The sequence below is a fragment of the Schistocerca gregaria genome, chromosome 5 (assembly GCF_023897955.1).
Source record: "Schistocerca gregaria isolate iqSchGreg1 chromosome 5, iqSchGreg1.2, whole genome shotgun sequence".
NCBI classification, from domain to species: domain Eukaryota; kingdom Metazoa; phylum Arthropoda; class Insecta; order Orthoptera; family Acrididae; genus Schistocerca; species Schistocerca gregaria.
The window spans coordinates 223,176,064-223,197,816 of NC_064924.1; the positions used below are offsets into that span (position 1 = coordinate 223,176,064).

At 42.9% G+C, this 21,753-nt stretch overlaps 1 protein-coding gene across 1 annotated transcript in view; it reads right to left on the reverse strand.

The window, feature by feature from the left end:
* The window catches only part of LOC126273293 (protein dead ringer-like), a 633,628-nt gene that overhangs the window by 232,979 nt on the left and 378,896 nt on the right, over positions 1 to 21,753 (reverse strand). Inside the window, exon 5 of the mRNA XM_049976838.1 lies at positions 12,263 to 12,335. Within this exon, the coding sequence (XP_049832795.1) occupies positions 12,263 to 12,335 (73 nt within the window). The remainder of the gene's footprint in view (positions 1 to 12,262; positions 12,336 to 21,753) is intronic.

The window sequence follows — 21,753 nt, forward strand, 5'->3', positions numbered from 1 at the left end:
CATACTTAACACTCCTTTATATGTGGTTTGGGATACTTTAATGTTGCAAAAATACATGCTAATATATGGCAAAATATAATATATAATATAATATACACAAACGTTCCTCCTTGGGCGTTTCTGGGAAGATGCCCACACATATCACAAAAACAAGTATAACACACAAACACTTCTCAGAATTCTTTACGTACCAATCCACGCAAAATCTGTTTTCATTTTTCAATAAAGCTGTCCTAGTAAAGAAATGAATTTTTAACGAAAATTGTTTAAACTACGAATGTTCACGCTGGTGCTCAGTGAGGGGTTTTTCCTTCCTCCTGGTGTTACAAAGCCTAAACATTTTTTCGCTTTCATATACACCGCCTGAAAGAAAGGGAAGTGCCCAGAAGGGAAAGAAGAAACAAAATGAAACATAAAGGGGCGCGGGGGATTTGATGTTATTTCAGTGATTACAGATTAAGAGTCATATCTAAAAATTTCTTGCCAGTGTGAGCCCACTTACCAGTACGACGTTGCACCCCCTCTAACCTGGGCGCATGCGCTGATGCAGTTGCGAAGGATGTCAGAAGGCCACTGTGTATTCTCCTGAGAACTTGCTTATTTTGTGAAGCTCTTGCTCTTGAATAAATAATCCTATTGTTCTGAAACTGTAATCATTTGTTTGTGTCTGTACATGTACATCACATCTAACCATTACCGTCCCACTCGGATAATTCCTTAAGGGTGCGTCGTTGTCTTGTTTTTCCCCCGTTAAGAGTGTATGTAGGACGAACCAATATATTGATTGGCTTTTCTAGGAATGTACGTTTCGTTAACTTTAACAGTAAAGCACACAGTGATGCAAAACGTCTATTTGGCAGCGGCTGCCACGAGTTGACTGAGCATTTCCGTGACGCTTTCGTGCTTACTAAATGAATCTGCAACGGAATGCGACGATTTTCTTTGGACCTTCTCTGTTTTTTTCTACCACTCCTGTCTGGAACGGATACCAGACTGACAAGCAGTACTCAAACAATGCTCGAACGGCAGTATTGTAAGTTACCTCCAGAGAACTCCCTCCTCCTCCCCCCCCCCCCCCCCTCCCCACCCAAATGAATCTCAGTCTGGCACCTGCCTCACCAACGATCAGTTTTATAAAGCCGTTACAATTTTAAATCTCTTCGTACACCCAGGTCTACATATTTAATGGGTGTGACTGCCTTAAGTGACTGTTCTCCAATCGTGTAATCAAACAGTATTGAATGTTTTTTCCTTCTTATGTGCAGTATTTACCCCTGTTTATGTTGAGTATCAATCGTTAATCTCTACGTCTAGCATCTATCCTTTGCAGGTCTTCTACCATTTCTAACGTTGTGATTTCTCTGTATACAACAGCATCACCATCGAAATGTCTCGTGAAACTTCCGACGTTATCAGCTGCGTCATTTATGTACATTGTAGAAAGTAATGATCCTATAACAAAAAATGGTTCAAATGGCACTAAGCACTATGGGACTTAACATCTGAGGAGGTCATCAGTCCGCTAGACTTAGAACTACTTAAACCTAACTAACCTAAGGACATCACACGCATCCACGCCCGAGGCAGGATTCAAACCTATGACCGTAGCAGCAGCGCGGTTCCAGACTGAAGCGCCTAGAACTGCTCGGTCACAACGGCCGGCTGATCCTATAACAAATCCCTTGGATTACGCCCGAAATTACTTTTACTTCTTAAGTTCCCACTCCGCTGACAGTGACAAGCTATTTTCTGTTTGCTAGAAACTCTTCAGCCCATTCACACAGCTGGTCTGATTTTTCGCACGCTCGCATTTCCTTCACTAAGTGGCAGTGTGGAAGTGCTGAGATCGCCTTCTGGAAATCATGCTACTCTGTATTAACTATCACATCAGGTCTAATCAGATATTAAGCGGTTCTCTCTCTTTCTTACATGCATGATGTTTAACTACCACACTTGATAACGTACGCAATAGTTAAAGGCAGCGGGATACGTGGATGCAGAATGCATCAACCGTTGCAGTGGCGTCGGAGAGCAGAGGCCCTCAGCGGACAGGCCACGGCCGCTCCGGCCACGGGCGGTGTCGCACGGAGCGATAAATTCCCCGCGGTCGCCGCTGTCAGCATCGGCCCACGCGGAGGAGCCCGAGAATTTACTTTCTCCTTAATACGCGGCGTCCCCAATGAGCGTAGCCAATTACTTGTTTGACACCGGCCTGATATATCGGCCTACGAGTGCGGCCCTGCCGGCGTGCGAGCTCAGCTGGCGCGAACTGTGTCAGTTTATTTCACTGGACGAGACCATCTTGCCAAGAGCGTCAGTTAACGCTGGCTTCGCAACGAAGAGGGGAGCTCGTTAACACACTCGATATCAAAACTTAGTAACTGCAAGAGCGAGCACAAATTGCTACGTAGTAAAATGCACGGAAATTTTAGTTCTGCACAGATGGTTAACTAATAAATAAACGAAGCTGAGAAGACGGCCGGAGAGGCCGAGCAGTTCTAGGCGCTACAGTTGGAACCGCACGGCCGCTACGGTCGCAGGTTCGAATCCTGCCTCGGGCATGGATGTGTGTGATGTCCTTACGTTAGTTAGGTTTAGGTAGTTCTACGTTCTAGGGGACTGATGACCTCAGAAGTTAAGTCCCATAGTGCTCAGAGCCATTTGAACCATTTTTTAAGCTGAGAACATACCTTTAGAGTCAGCGGTTTGATTTATAGCATGGGGTATATTTTACAGTCACATCTACAACAAACAAATGTGTGGCACAGTAATTACAGTCTAAATAAATGAAGTCTGGCTTATACATTCTACTTAAAATGGAGATTTATTCGAAGTTCAAAAAGCGTATAAGAGTAAACTACCATTTTATCATTTAGCAGTTCTGATCGTTTCAGTTTTTTCAGTTACATTCAGCCATTGTTTCAACTGAGTGTTTCATGTGTCACTGTTTGTTTTAACTTGGTTACCACTTTGAAAATGGCTCTAAGCATTATGGGACTTAACGTCTGAGGTCATGAGTCCCCTAGACTTAGAACTACTTACACCTAACTAACCTAGGGACATGACACACATCCAAGCCCGAGGCAGGATTCGAACCTGCGACCGTAGCAGCAGCGCGGTTCCGGAATGAAGCGCCTAGAACCCCTCGACCGCAGCGGCTGGCTACCACTTCGATGTGCAAGACAATCTGTCTATCCTTGTGGACAGACATACTGTGGATCGTGAATAATACGTGAATGAAACTTCAATCTTATGACACTATTGCTTCAGGGTGTTCATTTTCCGTCGCCAGTATCGAATGTTGCATGACCGTCCGTGTGCAAGTTCTTAATCGTTCTTGGTTCTATTCCCCGATAGGGATTCCACTCTGCCAACGCGATGTTAAGGATTTTGATTATTCACCTAGGCGAAATATCAGTGGACATTTAAACAACTGTAGACTGACACGCTTTACCAGCACACTGACAAGTGCCCAAAGCCGTGGATTTTAGACACTTCATTAAAGTAAAACGTTAACCACATGATAAACGAGGAAGAAAGTAACAGCATTTGAAATGTATGTTACAGAAGGCTGATGAACGTAACGAAGACAGTTTAAATGCAAAATGTAGAGGGAATAAATAGAACCTATGAAGGAGGTGGTTTTCTTGGAATTCCTTACTAAAAAGTTGGTAAAGGTCGTGAATGATATTTTCAAGTACCAAAATAAAATTGCCCTAGCATTTAGAGACTGTCAAGTGGAAATTTTAGCAAGCAAAGACAACAACTTTCAATAGAAATTATCCGGGACAGGGTAGCTGCAATAAAAAACGCGACTTTTTACGCTATATAGATGGAGATGGAGGATGTTGCTCACCCAGTAAAGTTTATGCTGAAACTATACAAAGATAAAAAGAAAAAAAAATATCAGCACTAACTTATGCTATCGAGCTTTGCACGATATTATTTTTCGAAAAATAAATATCAGTGTTCTCATCAATTAGTTCCACTGCGCTAAATAACCTTCACGCCACAGGTAATAAAAAAGAAAGCTGTAGATTCCTCAGGTCATACGAACGCTGTACGACAGCCTAGGTTCAAATAACACAATTAATTACAACCGTGATTGATGACAAATCGCGCGCATGCCCGCTCCTCGGTGCCAATCTCCCGACATCAAATTAATCTCCCAGGGTCTCTGGTAGTTAACCTCGATCGCTCGATCAACTACAAAAAGTAAAGATAAGTATCATACGCTCCACACCTGCGTCCGAAGTCCAGTAAATCCGTCCATAGGTCTCCAGCGTACAAACATTTGAAGCCGAAAAGCAAACGCTTCCATACAGAGAGTTGCTTCGTCGTGGTACTTGATATATTAAGTGTATAATTTTCAAATGAATTTTTCGTGTTCGAGGCAATACCGGAAATACTTATGACTAATGACGCAATGTCATTCCACTTAACGATGTATATTCGCCACGGGGCAACGATAAAAGCCACCTGACTTAAACGCTGCGCAGATGCAAGTAATTAACGGCACCGAAGGCAACATCGTTCTTCCATTTGCTCTTCAAATTTGTAGAAGCGAAAAAAAATACAATGAAGAAAGACCTACGCATAGAGGGCTTCATTTTCAGAATAGATTAAAGCTGTGTGCCAGACAGAGGCCCAAGTCCATATCTTTGGCTTTCGCTGAGATCAGTATGACATGAGCACACATGGTGTGTGTTCTCAGTGCTTCTGTCTAACAGCACCTCTAGCCGTTTTTCAAGTGAACGGAAGCTCTCCTTACTGGTTTAGTACCCGTAAGAGACGTGACCCCTTGCAGTTCAGGGCAGATTTTCGGACGAGCTTTTGACTTTGAAGGTACGAGTCACAAACCACTCACTTCAATCGGAATCTCTGAAAGGCCAAATTCAGTGGACAAACCGCGGCATCAGATATTGTACCGGGCCAGGTCCTGATGAAAAGAGAAAGCAAGAAGAAAGATAAAAACTAGGACACGATAAATGTGAACAAAGACGCAAGATAAAAATATAAATTTCTTGTATGTGGACAGCTGTAGTAATTACCTCTTCAGAAACTCCTATATGATAGGTATGGAAAATGCAACGAAAGTTGTGACGGCTGTTATAAGAATGTAGACATTCAAAATCATTCTGTTATTTGACAGTCAGTTAAGAACTGTCCAAGTGATTAACGTTCCCTCTAGGAAATATCAACTCTTGCCAACTATATCTCCAGAAATCGTCGCAGCGTACATTACAACCGTAATTTCTCAAACAGAGAAGAATAGGGACGAAGAGGTGAGGGAACTCTATAACTGAAATATGAAGTTTTTTGTTGAAACTAAACACTTACTTACGAACATCGGTAATTAGAACAGATAATGAATTGTGGGACATCAAAGCACTAGGTTAAAAGAACGGACAACCGAAAAATGCCTACCGTCCACTCAGCAAATCGGTAGGAGTCTCTCTAGGAGGTGACATTCCAAACTATAATGGGATAATCTTAGTTGGTAGTTTGTCGCATACGAGCATGATCAGAGCCATTCTTGACGCTTACCAGCGGTGAATATACAAAAGGCATCGCTGTACTACTTTTAAGAGTCACTTACAGCTAAGGTCTTCTCCACATTGGTATATACCAATTAGTCATCGTACTCTCCAGAAATTTCTCAGTATACGCCCCCAACAGAAATTTAAATACGTCAACATTTTTTCTTCTGGATCGTAATGTTTAGAAATCACAGGACATTACAAGGGAGAAACACAGTACAGTATTAAGCAACTTACATTTGTTTAACCTGCTGACGTCTCTATTCTACTAGTATCACGCAAGATCATCGTATCTATTATTTATTTTTTGGGAGCATTTTCCCAAGCACCAGAGAGATGTCTTTGGCGTACATTCTTAGCCTACAAAACGTACATAAGAACTCCTCTCTGTTGCTGTTTCGCTGAAGTGTCCAAACAATGCCTTACCAAATGATGTAGCGACGATGTTAAGCACTTTAAGCAAATATTAAGCTCTATTCCTAGGTAGAAAACTCGACAGAATAACATTCAAATTTCTATAAGCTCCTTCAACGGAAAAAGGAAAATGACAGAACAACATTTTTATGTGCTTATGAGCTGCTACACGGTCATACTTTCGGTCGTAACTTTGATTGCAGTTATTCCAATCTGTCAGCTGCGGAAGTCATTCTCAAAGATACACTTATTTTTTATTCCGTACTTCTTTAGAATACTCTAAAAGACCGTTAAATGAGCAAAGGGTATATGGAAAGGAAATAGTGCTTGATTTCCCCGGTGCGATACCTGAACTCAAGGTTTAATATTAACCTACATGCAGATGAAAGATTTATATCTAAACCATTACGTCAATGTAGTCGATTGACAGTGGCGACATCAACTGCCGTTAATGGAACGATTCATTCAAAGCCGTAAAGAATGAATGTCAATGCCAAGAAGGAAATGATGTCATTCAAATAACATTACCAGTTAAGGTTGTGGCATAAAAGTCTATTATACGTCTCCCGAGACTTTTCTGCTATCATATACGCCTTTCGTAATAAGCGCTCAAGTGCTTACCAGCAAAGCGTCTTGCGCAGAAGTACCTCCGACACTCAAGCAAGCAAGCACGTCTGCTTACGACGTGCAGCTGCACACTTTTCCAGCCACCCTCTAATTTGTGTTTTGCCGAACTTGATATCTTGTGGCAATGAGGTGAACGAATGTGTTCATTCAAAATGATTTCAGAGCATAGCGTTGTGTAACGTACATTTGACCATAAAGATTCCTAACGACAACAGTGACGCGATTACTGCCATTCTTCTGGATACACCAAATTGACAGTAAAATATCTGCTATATTCAATCGTACCAGAAGACAGTGTCTTTCCTATGCAGCGAAGTCTTTACACACTACTTAAAACAGCTGGGTAAAAAATGGTTCAAATGGCTCTGAGCACTAGAACTTAGAACTACTTAAACCTAACTAAGCTAAGGACGTCACACACATCCATGCCCGAGGCAGGATTCGAACCTGCGACCATACAGTTGGGTAATATCGCACGTTATAAGCTTACAATTAATTCTGATTCACAAATGACAGAATTGCAGGAAGACAATACTATAGTATGCTGGTGTGTGATGTTCTAGATACTCAGAAAAATCTGAGCTACTCAAAGCAGAGCAGGATGATTTCCACCAGCGGAGTGTCTAAGTAACAGCAAAAATTCTCTCGTGCGATACTGAGTACGGTCACACCTGTGTGACATAGATTCAGTGAATCCATTGATAAATTTATGGCCGGCCGTGGTGGCCGTGCGGTTCTAGGCGCTGCAGTTCGGAACCGCGGGACTGCTAAGGTCGCAGGTTCGAATCCTGCCTCGGGCATGGATGTGTGTGATGTCCTTAGGTTAGTTAGGTTTCAGTAGTTCTAAGTCTAGGGGCCTGATGACCTCAGATGTTAAGTCCCATAGCGCTCAGAGCCATTTGAACCATTTGATAAATTTATGTAGGGAATTTTTCGACTTCTCATTAAGAGAAATTTCCCTCCCGTTGAATTAGTGGTCCATGCTGTACTACTTAGGTCACAACGAACACCAGAGAAGCCCTACTGTGTTGCACTAGCGACGCGACCCTGTTTCGTTCGGGTAGCACCTACGTAAGTTCAATTTTATCCATACTTTGCAGATGTAAACTATACTGCATTCAATACATTGGAAGTATGAATTAAAAACCGCCTTCAGTCACAGATTTTCGAATTTGTTAACAACTCGATGCATTTCGGACCCTGTGGGTCTCTTGTCAGGTGTAAGCGGTTTTAACGCCTGGTGTATTTTTCTCTTGAATGAGGTGAAATGCGTGTACCTGTCAAGAAAATCTGTTAGAACAACTAGAGACGTATCCCCATCGAATAATAATAATAATAATAATAATAATAATAAAACAGAATATATGTTAAGTGAACAGACAGATTCCACAAGCCTCAGTAAGTTTGAAGAGCTGTTCTCAAGTTATACCATAGACCGTATATAACACAGATCGCGCATGTCCCTATCTCTGCCGTGTTAATGCTTCAAATCAATATCCAAGTCACGTGACTCGGGGCAGAAAGTAGAGTTTCTGTCATTACGCGCTGTATGTAGCGGAGGTGACAGTGACAGTTGCTCTCATTTATAGCTGAAATCAAGCATTGGTTTTGACAATTCAATGAACTGTAGTACTAATCTTACACTGTAGTTAACCTAGCTTCTCCGAAATTTCTGATAATAAAGCAGTGATTATCGTTTTTACATGTGGTCAGTTGAAATTTATTGACAGTACTTCTAACAAGGGACAGAATGACTGTTCTAATTTAGTGAAGGCTTTTTTTTCCCACTGTGAATTCTTGCAGTGCGCGGCTTTCACAGAAATGGAAAGACAAAATAACAATTTCGAACGTGGCATTAGTATTCTAACGATTCCACAAAAATATGTGTGAAGTGCTTTAGTAAGCTGTTGCAAGAAATGAGATTCGTTTTGGTGCGTAATTTCAGGTATTTACACAAAATAAGCACGCATGTTTTCCGACTTTTGCTTACTCCAGTGCAGATAACGAAAAGGTATCAAGATAGGAAGCGTAATATATTACTAAACATTGATCATACTGTTTAGTGAGCTAGATATTAACGACGTGTCTCAAAATGTTAGTCATTCACGAAGTTTTACATCCAAGGACCAACATCCATACGAACTTTTAACTTACGAAAATACGTCAGCAAGTATTTTGAAGTAATTCACAAACGCAAATGAGATTTCGTCACTTTTACTAATATGTACGATAGAAAACAATTGTATAATCTGAGCATATGTGAAGGTCTTTACATCTGTATCTATTAAAAAGCGCAACTTTTGATCTGTAACAAAAATGACATAAATTGTGCACTGTAAATGAGTAATGATATGCTCTGCTTCGTACACCGAGTCACGTGACTTAGCTGTTATTTCAGTAAAATGACGTCATGCGCAGTCTATCTTATCTATGGTTGGTAAGTTATTCGGGTAGAATTCATCTCACGCTAGGTGAAGAGAGCCCTACGTCATAGTGACGTAACGCTACGTCATCGTCACGTAAATAAACCTAAATCGACTTCAAGAGTACGTATATCGACCTTTGCAGTTGTTCCACAGAGGTTGCACGGTAAAGTGAAAGCTAAATGTAAATACATGTGCAGAAACAAAGTTACAGCACTTGTGCGGTATGTTCAGCCCAGTCGAATTAGTTATTAAGCTGGAATCCCAACAACATTGGATATAGTGTGTGCTTCTTGAACATAATGAATGTCTAAACGAAGGAACCATAACGAAAGAAAAAAGAAACGCTTGCTGTTATATTTCTAAATCCGATGAATCTTCCATAATTCATGTGGACAGAAACGTGAAACAGCGAGAAATTATAGTGTTTTGTATTTTTATAAAAGCCAATGGATTGTACATCATTTTTCTGGGCAGAAACGTTAAACCGAGGAATTTATGTGGTTCCCAAGATAATTCCGAATGTTGGTGGTATTTTAATTTTGCCTTCATGTTGCACATCAACTCAGAAATTTTGTTCTTCAGAAGTAAATTATTACTGATGATTATAACGTATAATGGAAACTGTTTATAACACATGTCATTATTTTTCTTTATACGCTGTATACTGTGAAAAAACTGATATTTCGTCTACAATTGTTACTCACATTTTAATACTTAAGCAATATCAACTATAAAAAAGTAAGTTTCCTAGTAGTTGCCAAATGATGTTGAACACTGACTGTCACAATGGGTGAGCTATTTGACAAAATAACCTCTACAGCCTACAGTGTTTAGCAGCACGAAGTGATGTTTCATATGCGATGGTGGAATACTGTGTTTGTTTATTCTCTCAAAAGAGATGGTATAAATTTTGAGGGTGTTTGGCATGATTACAATAGCTATTTCCATATTGCCTGAGAGTCATACAAAAAAGTAGCTGAAAATGGCAACAGCACTCACTGCTTTCAGTTGCTTAAAATGCTGATAAATGTGACTTGCATGTCATTGTTTTTTCACAGTATACAACGTACGAAGAAAATTAATGACGTGTTGTAACAGGTCAGTACATTTCAGGTCAGTACATTATAATCATCAGCAATAATTTATTTCTGAAGAGCAAAAGTTTCTGCGCTGATCTACAGCATGAAGGCAAAATTAAAATTCCAGGAACATTCGAAATTGTCTTTGGAACCACATTAATTTCTCAGATTAACGTTTCTGCCCAGACGAATTATGTACAATCCATTAGCTTTTATAAAAATACGAAACACTTGAATTTCTCTCTATTTCACGTTTCTATCCACATGATTTATGCACAATTAAGCGGATTTTTTTAAAATGACTAGACGCTATTTTTTACTTTCGTTATTGTTATGGCTCCTTCATTCAGACATTCATTACGTCAAGAAACACACAATAACACCCAAAATTGTTGATATTACAGCTTAAGAAGTAATTCAATTGGATGAGCATACCGCACAACGTCTGTAACTTCGTTGCTAAAAATGGCTCTGAGCTCTATGGGACTTAACATCTGAGGTCATCAGTCCCATACAACTTAGCACTACTTAAACCTAACTAACCTAAGGACATCACACACATCCATGCCCGAGCAGGATTCGAACCTGCGACCGTAGAAGTCGCGCGGCTCTGGACTGCAGCGCCTAGAACCGCTCGGCCACCACAGCCGGGCTAACTTCGTTTCTACACCTGTATTTACATTTAGCTTTCATGTTACCGCGCAACCTCTGTGATACAACTACAAAGACCGATATACGTACTCATGAACTCGATTTAGGTTTATTTACGTCACGATGACGTAGTGTTAAGTCACTATGACGTAGGGCTCTCCTCACCTAGCGTGAGGTGAATGCTACCCCCGTAATGTAGTGTAATAATGTCCCTATGTGGCACATACAATTTTGTGGGCCCAGGTGAGAACAGAGTGTCACTCTAGATGGCGGAGAAAGAAGAAAGGAGTTTAGAAGAAAGAGAGAGAGAGAGAGAGAGAGAGAGAGAGAGAGAGAGAGAGAGAGAGAGAGAAAGAGAGAAAGAGAGAAAGAGAGAAAGAGAGAAAGAGAGAGAGAGAGAGAGAGAGAGAAAATTTAAAAACAATTAAATTCTTCGGACAAGGCTAAGTAATAATAGCACGGCAGTTGAAAATAGACGATTCACGATCATATAATGTAAAAAGAAAATTAGATTAATGAGAACTGTGATCATTTAACTTTGAGAGGTAATCAAAAGGTACACTAAAATAGACCTCTTCGAAAAGCTCTCCTGCAGTAATCGCGGACGTATAACTTGTCGGTTCGGAGTGAAAGGAGCGGCCGAAGTAGCTGGTAGAGGCCCAGGAAGTGCCCTGGCAGCGCAGCTACCTGTGCCGCCGAAGCGCGCTCAGGCGCGCCTCGGCGGGTTTCTGTTTGCCCAAGACATTACCAACTGCCCACGGCCGCCGCCCGGATAGCCGATGTCAACATTATTTCCAACGAACGCTGACTTATTAGGTTGCGCAAACAGCCCCTGAGTGCGCACGATTCCTCTCTAAATGTGCCTCGTCACGTGATTGGCCTCGCAAGCTAACGTAAACATTTACCAATCATTCCTGCAGCCGGAGATTCAATCAGCTGCTTGTTGACGTCAGCCTGTTAACGATCGGGCGGACTTCGCACAATAAAAAAGGAATTAATCCGCCCACAACCTCAACTGCCCACTAGTAGAACAGTGTTTGTTTGTCCCCCCCCCCCTCCCCCCAGAGAAAGTGTAGAGATGCGTAATACAGTGACTGATAGAAGTGTGGTATGTAACTCAATAGGCGTAATAAGTCATGTCTCTCCGAAACTCGTTGTTAAGATTGCCCTGCGTACAATACCGTGTTGTGACACCAGAATCGAATTACCCAGGGGAAAGAGCAGAGAGGTATAAAAAATAAAAAATAAAAGATGAGAATGAACAATGATGGCGCTGAATAGAAAACCGAATAGCAACGGAAGGATGCGGCAACCAGAATGCTATCTGCTGCTGCTGAACATTCAACAGTAATGATCCATTGTCCGCGCGAGCAGCAATCGATAGGCGTGATAACGTCGCTATGATTCAGGTAGTGGCAAGCCAGTAGCGCGTCCGCTGACGTCCGGTGTAGAGGTGATGGCGCCACTGCGTTCGGTAGCCGTTCATGAGGAATTGGAACTCCAGAAAATGAGTGATGTCACCTACCTCGCCTCTGCATGAAGCTGAACAAATCATCTAGGAACTCTTTTCTTCTAGGGTCGTTGTTGATCTCGTACAACTGCAACATAAAAGAGATTACTTCACAAAACTGCTCCCGTAAGAAGCTTATGCGCTTTTTTGCTAACCATTGTAACTTAGCGGGATTGGAAATTTGCTGTTCGAGAGTACAATGAAGAAAGCGGTTTAAAGGATTTTGGAAGGCGAAACGACTGAAGAGGCTGCTGACGATGGTTTAAACGTTCCTAGAACTACAGTGCAAAGGCGATTAAAATCATTGTAGGAAATCAACAGACAATAATAATACTGCAGATGGGGTTTTTCAAATCAACATTTGAAGAACGTTATGAAGAAATAGCACTCGTTAGAGATTTAAGATTCCAGGTTAATGCCACTTGATAACATTGATTTTGAAAAGTTGGGTTACGATTTGGCAGAAAATATATTGTTGCTTTACGGATTTAACAGAGCAAATATACTGGCACTTAAAATTTCTGCAAAAACTTTATGAAGAAGCTTCCTGATCTGTGTTACAGAAAGACATCAGCCCCAAGATTAATACGTTTTTTCAGGTTCAGTAGGCCACAGGTTAAAAGTTTTTTAACAAACCGTTTTTATAATCTTCTACTTTCGACTGTTTGCGAATCACAAAACACAATTTTTAATTTAAAAACATACACTACCCGACAGTTTTCTCAACATCTTGAACTGTAAGCCGTAGAAAATCTCTTGCTGCCTTTCGTTTTGGTTATAAATCTTGAAGTAAAGGTTTTATGCAGTTACACCTTATTTCACAATTACAACAGAAGGGCTTACCGTTTATCGAAGTAAAAGTAATTTTACAGTTTCCTGTGAATGAAGTATATGGAAATCGACAGCTGCCGAAAACTGGCGAACACTTGCCGAAACTTACTCAGACCAGCTATTATATTTGTTGTCCGTTTTCCGCAAATGACAACACTACTTCTTGCTTCGGAAAACCCACACCCAGCTCGTTCGAAAGGATACTGCTCAGGTAGTGACACGACAGGTCATTTCAGTGTGGGGCTTCCCATGTGTTACGGTACCATTAAGATGTCAGAAAGACAGCATTTTAATACCTTCACGTCATGCGGCTCTAGCGGTTTACATGCACTTGCAAAGCCAATTTCCTATGCTTATCTCAAAGCTCACTCCTAGACATTTCTTGGGCCAAAACGTAGCCAGAAAAGGAATGCAAAAGCCTCATATATAAATCGTTAACAAATTTCTCGTCAACTCAAAACATGAGTAACCGTCGGATAGATGGAAGATAAGTTTTAAATTTCTGGGAAACTCTGCAGAGAGAAGTCTTTCACTTGCAGACACTCGTCTGCTTCAGGGCGAACTGTTCTCTGAAATTGACAGACATTAAAAGATAAAAAGCAAGCTTCCAATGTTTGTTTGACACCTTCGAACAATACAACGAGAAGACTGTGCGACACACACACACACACACACACACACACACACACACACACACACACACACACACACAGAGAGAGAGAGAGAGAGAGAGAGAGAGAGAGAGAGAGAGAGAGAGAGAGAGAGAGAGAAACTGCGCTCTGGAGCCAGAGAAATAAATTAGATGGAATTAATTTTGAATAACACGAATCGGTATATCTGAAAACTTGGTGTTTGGTGAATGTGTGTCGTCTATACGCCTAGCCGCTGATTGTCTTTTAAGTCTATTTCATAAGGGGTATTCTGCTTTGAAGCTATGTGAAGGAACAACAGTTGTCTACGAGGAGATTGTACCTATTTCATTTTCAAGGACTTGTCGTTCTCTATCCAGACGACTACAAGCAGGTTCAGTGAGATCCGTCTGATGGTAGAGAACAGTTCTTTTGGGCCAAGTGCCATAAGAGTTGCTAGTGGAACAGAATACTACCAGTTGAGAATACTTTCGAATGAACGTACAGTTTCAGCACTTGGTTTATAACTGTGAGAAACCTACCGTAAACGTTAGAAGTGGGGAACTGGAGCCGTTTTCCATTTCTTTGAGAAAGTACGATCCACATAAGAAACTGAGGGCCCTGCGCGTGTTTGGGCGACTGTTCATGTGTCTAATGCGGTTAAGGTGTAGACTTGTTTGACATGTGCAAAGCTTCACAGAGTACGAATATCTATCTAGTTCACCAATTCGAGTACATTGGCGTGGATCATTGTGGATTAATGCGTTTAAACGATATTCATCAAACACCGAAGGTCTTCCTGAACTTCGACAGTCACTAATGTCAAAACGATCCTCCTTTAAACGGGAAAACCATTTTCTTGTCGTGCTCTGTCCAATGGCATTATGCCCGATACACGGCACAAATGTTTCCCGCTGTCTCCGTTGCTGTCACCCCTCTACCGAACTCAAGCAGAAGAATATTGTCGGAAACGTTCCGATTTCTCCGCTTGGTACTCCATTTTCTAACGTCCACAGCCTCACTTACTATCTCCGGATGACAATATGTAAATTCAAATAGCAACAGTTAACTACAAATGACAAATTGCGATCGGTAAGTAGACCCCTAGCAACCGGAATACACACATGCGAAACATAAATGCTACGATCTCGTGCACCAACCCGATAAAAACAAGTACAGCTGTTTGTTATAAGACACAGTTCGTAAATTTTTTAAAAACTGTTTAACACCACGTACAGAAAATATTTCTGGCCCGTTTTGCATATCAATTTTATTCTCTCTTCCACACAAAGATATTCCGTCCCCCACCGCATGTCCCCCACATCCTGCCACTCTCCACCCCCTTTCCATCTGCCTTCACCCCTTCCACAGACAGACGCACAACCACCGACACACACACACACACACACACACACACACACACACACACACACACACACACACACACACACGGCGGTGCCCGCCCGCCACGGACATGAAAGCTGATCCGATTTTTGCGCCGCCCGCTGCGCCGCGCCGCGCCGCGCCGCCAGTGCAGCGGACAGAAAGGCGGCCGGGGTCGCCCTCTATCACCTGTGAGGCCGGTGCGGAACCGCACATCAGAGAGCATGTTCTACTGCGCTCGCACCGAGCGTGCCGTAATGAGTGCGCAATTCCACGGCGGGGCGAGACTTCACGGTTTGATGTGCAGGCCGCGGACATGGCGGGCACGATACGGGCGTGGAGGCGGTGCGTGGCGCGGGGGAGGCAGAGCAGGCACGGGCGATTAGCACGCGGCCGCTGACGCTGCCGTGGCACACCCGCCGGGGCGTGAAGCCGCTCCCGCTCGGCTATGTGAAGTCACTCCTATCCTCCCGCGAGCAGGCCGACTCTGTGGCAAGCGGGTCGGCACGCACTGCTCGAAAATCATATCACGTCTTTTTACACTACTTGGACAAATATATTATACTAGAACTGACATGTGATTACATTTTCACGCAATTTGAGTGCATAGATCCTGAGAAATCAGTACCCAGAACAACCACCTCTGGCCGTAATAACGGCCTTGATACGTCTGGGCATTGAGTCAAACAGAGCTTGGATGGCGTGTACACGTACAGCAGCCCAAGCAGCTTCAACACGATACCACAGTTCATCAAGAGTAGTGACTGGCGTATTGTGACGAGCCAGTTGCTTGGCCACCATTGACCAGACGTTTTGAATTGGCGAGAGATCTGGATGGCCAGGGCAGCAGTCGAACATTTTCTGTATCCAGAAAGGCCTGTAAAGGACCTGCAACATGCGGTCGTGCATTATCTTGCTGAAATGTAGGGTTTTGCAGGGATCGAATGAAGGGTAGAGCCACGGATCGTAACACATCTGAAATACACGCTTCCAATGTGCGTTCGCCGCGATGTCGCCAAACACGGATGCGACCGTCATGATGCTGTAAACAGAACCTGGATTCATCCGAAAAAATGACGTTTTGCCATTCGTGCACCCAGGTTCGTCGTTGAGTACACCATCGCAGGTGCTCCTGTCTGTGATGCAGCGTCAACAGTAACCGCAGCCACGGTCTCCGAGCTGATAGTCCATGCTGCTGCAAATGTCGTCGAACTGTTCGTGCAGATGGTTGTTGTCTTGCAAACGTCCCCATCTGTTGACTCAGGGATCGAGACGTGGCTGCACGATCCGTTACAGGCATACGGATAAGGTGCCTGTCATCTCGACTGCTAGCGATACAAGGCCGTTGGGATCCAGTCGGCTAACACTCATTTGATCTCTACCAAAGCGAGCAGCAATCGGTTGGAAACTTTCCTCATCTCAGCATGTTGTAGGTGGCGCCACCAGCGCCAACCTTGTGTGAATGCTCTGAAAAGCTAATGATTTGCATATCACAGCATCTTCTTCCTGTCGGTTAAATTTCGCGTCTGTAGCACGTGATCTTTGTGGTGTAGCAATTTTAATGGCCAATAGTGTAAATGACGTCATTTTCGACTTCCGGCCGCAACTATTTTTGTTTTGCTACTTCAGTTTCCGCCTGTCACTGTCAAATAGTTACAGATGTAAACTGACTTGAAAATAAAAAAAAAAAAATATTGATACCAATATACAATCAGTGTCGGGTAATTAAATTTCGGGAATACTTTTATCTTGGTAACATTTAGATAACACTGCAGGACCACAGGTTAATGTAAGCGGGAGATATGCCACTGCATATCTGAAATGCTGGTACATTAATAACCGGTATAACCGCCAGAATACTGAACGCAAGCATGCCAACGGGCATGTGGGATGCAGCTCTGCACCCTCTTGCACATTGTCGGTCAATACAGTGACAGTAAAAGCTCGCTGTGGAGGACATTAGAGTTGCCTACCGATGATCTCTCATACGGGCGCTATTGGGCGGACGTGGTGATCGTCCAGGTCAAGGCAACATGTCGACACTCTGTAGATAATGTTGGGTTACAACTGCGGTACGTGGGCGAGCGTTGTGCTGTTGGAAAACATCCTCTCCCGAATTCTGTTGGTGAATGCCAGAACGACAGGTCGAATCACCAGGCTGAGGTACAGAGTTGCAGTCAAGATGTTTGGGATAAACGTAAGAGTGTTCCTGGTGTTATACGAAATCGCAACCCGGACCACAACTCCGGGGCTAACTCCAGTGTGTCTTAACACTGCAGATATGGTGGTTGCAGGAGGCTCACCTGGCCTCCTTATAATAAACATACATTCATCACTGGCACATAGACAGAATTAGTTTTCATCAGGAAATACGACAGATCTCCAGTCCACCCTCCAATGAGCTCTCGCTTGAAGCCATTGAAGAAGTCGAAAAAGAGCGGAGGTTTGGGGTCAGTGGAATCCACAATACAGGGCGTGTGGCTCAGGGCTGTCCTTGAAGTAACTGGTTTGTAATTGTGTCTCTGTAGTGCCGACCGCTGCTCGAATTGCTGCTGACAGATGCGGTACAATGCGCCACAAACATACGCCGAACACGAAGGTCTTCCCTCTCGGTAGTGTCAAATGGCTGTCGTAAGCACCGCTGTCAGCAATCGTGTGCAGTGCCTATATTACTGTCAATACTTTCTGCAATATCGCGGAAGAAATTGCCAGCTTCTTGCAGACGACCTCGTTCAAGCTCAGTGAGGTGTCTTTGTCACCTTAAAGGTATTTATGACTAACATCAACTCACCACGTCCTGCGTCACAGGTAAGTAATTCTCAAGACCGCTGCAGTGTGCATTTAAGACAAACCTGATTTGCATCCTCTTGGATGGGTGACCATCCAGCCGACGTGCGTTCTTGCCATTTTTCGGGATGCACTCAGCCTCGTGATGCCAATTGAGGAGTTACTCGACCGAATAGTAGCGGCTCCGGTCAAAGAAAACCATCAAAACGACAGGGAGATCGGTGTGCTGACCACACGCCCCTCCTATCCGCATCCTCAGCTGAGGATGACACGGCGGTCGGATGGTCCTGATGATCCACTTGTGGCCTGCAGACGGAGTGCTTTGATTTGCATCCTCATAATGCCACAACTGGCGCCATTGTTAAGCGATTGACATGACATTTGAACAGTTGTCTTTGAGATCTTGAAACACGCCTGCCAACTTTCGTTTATCTCGCACAAACCCTTCCTGGTCTTGGGAAATAACACTCCAACAAAAATGTAATAGCAGAATAATTGCATGAACAATAAATCTCTAATCTGTTAACATTCACATTCATACAAGATCCGATGTCGTATTACGACACATGAACATACTAATAGTGACAACGTTCTCGTAGCCTTGTCACCCAGCGTAGTCTGGAGATAAATGCTTGGCACATAGAGTCATTATGCGTGTGGTGGTGGTATACATCCCTGGCCCTCATTACACTTCTCTGTATTTTGTGTCATAGCGACAGGCTCGCTGGCATCCCACCAGAGGCAGCGTACAATGCGCGCTCTCTCTCTCAATGCTTGTTCGTCGAAGACTGAGGTCCGATTCGTAATGTTATTCCTTAATTATGAAAATGTGGCTTACAATATTTGAAGAACTACCGCTTCCCTCGGCCGTCGTGGTCACGGACTCGTTTCTTCAGAGTCAATGTTTTCCGTTTCTGCTGCCTTGGTTAGTGGATGATGAGCATGCAGTATTTACTACACAGCTAAGAATCGGCATAGAAAGAAGATGGCGAGCACCTACTGTTACATGAGATTCTGTTTTGCGAAAACTCCCATTCTTTGAGTGAGGCTTGTTGTAGAAATTTAATTTGGGTTCTCGCGTACAAAGCTGTCTGTCTGTGAAATGACTGTCATATTTCTGTTAGTCCTCAATGTGGATCGGTGTTCTATCTTTTCAGAACAAGCAAGTTTTCTTAAGCAACTTCTAAGGAGTTATACTACGCCAGACAATCTCTTTTACTGTGGTTTCATGGTTTATGTGTAAACTGAGCATTTTAACTCGTCTATTGAGTAACGGAACATTGCTGTGAAACTAGTAGATGCCCTTAATATTAAACTTCCTGGCAGATTAAAACTGTGTGCCCGACCGAGACTCGAACTCGGGACGGAGACGGATACTGGCAGAAGTAAAGCTGTGAGTACCGGGCGTGAGTCGTGCTTCGGTAGCTCAGATGGTAGAGCACTTGCCCGCGAAAGGCAAAGGTCCCGAGTTCGAGTCTCGGTCGGGCACACAGTTTTAATCTGCCAGGAAGTTTCATATCAGCGCACACTCCGCTGCAGAGTGAAAATCTCATTCTGGCCCTTAATATTGTTTCTCTCACAGTATAATGGTCTATAAAAATTCGTATTTGCAAAATTTTAAAATTTTGTGTAAATATTTGAAAGAAACTTTAAGTGATTGAAATATCACCTTCTCGGAAATTCAGTTGAAGAGGGAAGGTATGGTGGCACGGGAAAAGTGACGTCTTAAAAAATAATGGCGCATTTTACAACAGCACTCGTTTGCATTAATGCAGAATTACAGCTTAATCGTGAGTGAACAGTGTACGTCAAATCGAAGGTTTTGAAAGCTAAAAGTGTGTGCCTATAGCACATAGCACCAAATGCCAAAACAATGTAGAAGACTCTTATTGCTGAGTTCAGCTTTTCCATTGAGACTTATTGCGCTTTCAAAAACCAGCGGAAAGATAACATTCAGTTTTCCCCAGAGCGCCCTAAAATTTGCCCTCCTCCAAATTATGGAGTACATCCAAAGATTCCTCAAGTGCTGCTAGTGTCATGATCGTAATTATGAAGATGTGTACTAAATTTGAAATTCTCGCTTGCTTCTCTGATGGAGAAACAATTACCTGTTACCTTTTATAGAAATTCGCACATTCCCCACATCAGATTCAAAAATTCCTGATCGTGTAAATGGCTTTGTTTTATAAGTGATCATATACTTTTCCCACAAAGGTGGTTTCCCGTGATACAGATAATGTACATTTCATACAACGCCCAATTTCTCCCTGAAGATGGTCGTTTGCCAAAAGCAAGTAAATGTGATTTTAAAAGCCCTCCCACCTGAGGCAACAGTGGATAAGTTGTAGGTGTTAAGAAAAATATGTTTCAAATGGCTCTGAGCACTGTGGGACTTAACAGCTGAGGTCATCAGTCGCCTAGAACTTAGAACTACTTAAACCTAACTAACCTAAGGACATCACACATATCCATGCGCGAGGCAGGATTCGAACCTGCGACCGTAGCGATCGCGCTGTTCCAGACTGAAACGCCTAGAACCGGTCGGCCACCCCAGCTGGCAAGTTGTAGGTGTATTAGGCTAATCCAAATGACTGATTCAATCACCTATTCATCACGAGCAAGAGCTGGGTCTATCAGAATGATACAGAAAAAGGAGTAAACCAAGTAGTAGGTTCACCGCCGCCGAAAAAGGAGAAGAATAAGTCATCATGAGGCAAGGTGGAGATGAGTGTTTATGGGAGTGCCGTGGTCTGGTACTAACATATTATCTACGTAAGGAGTAAACTCTCACAGCGTTGCGTGGAACTTTACAAGGGTATTTATGCTCCAAGACAATTCCCACATATCAGAGTCATGTAGGCTGTTGCTTTGGGCTATCGGATTTTGTCTTCTCCTGGCATCGCATCCAGCGTATTTCCTCGAATAAAGAAAGCATTGCGTGGCCAGCATTTCAGAATGACGCAAACATATTTTGGATGTGGAACGTTCCTGAACAGCCAAAACGCACTTGAACAAACAAGTTCTCTACCGAGTCGTCCGTTTTCGAGAAAAATGTGTTGCATTGAAGAGTGAATACGGTGGAAAGTAATATCATAACTGTTGTGGTCACTCACAGATTATTTTTTTTTTTTTCAGTGGCGAAACGGTATGACTGCGTCTCGTATAGAACAACTAATTGAGATCTACGGGTTAAGTGCCACTCTGAAATGAAAGGAACGGAAAGGGATAATAAGTCGCGTGTGCCGCAGAAGTCTGTTGGAAAGCATCACTGCTCACAAAATTATGGCTATTTGTCAGAAGCTGATATTTATTCCAGTACTCACTTAATCGACGGAAACCAGAAAGTGAGGCTGCAATAATGTTAAGGAAGACAAAGAGGAATGCAATAAAACGTATTAACAACGAAAGAAAACGGAGAGCTCAGCATCAATTATCAAACAAAAGTAAAGAAAAAACTAACATTGTAGCATAGGTATATGCGGCTATTTGACTGCTAACAAAAGTTGGATGCACCAAATTCTCGCCGGCCGGAGTGAGTGATCGGTTCTAGGCACTACAGTCAGGAGCCGCGCGATCGCTACGGTCGCAGGTTCGAATCCTGCCTCGGGCATGGATGTGGGTTATGTCCTTAGGTTAGCTAGGTTTAAGTAGTTCTAAGTTCTAGGGGCCCGTGACATCAGAAATTAAGCCCCATAGTGCTCAGAGCCATTTTTTGAACCAAATTCTCCGTCGCACAGTCAGTCAATCAGTAACATGGCGAAGGGACTGGACGAATCTTATCTGGTGTAAGAGTACTTTTAGAACCGACCACAGGAAACTGATCAGGAATTGATGCACATGCAATGTCGGTATTACCAATAAACCAAAACGCAAAGT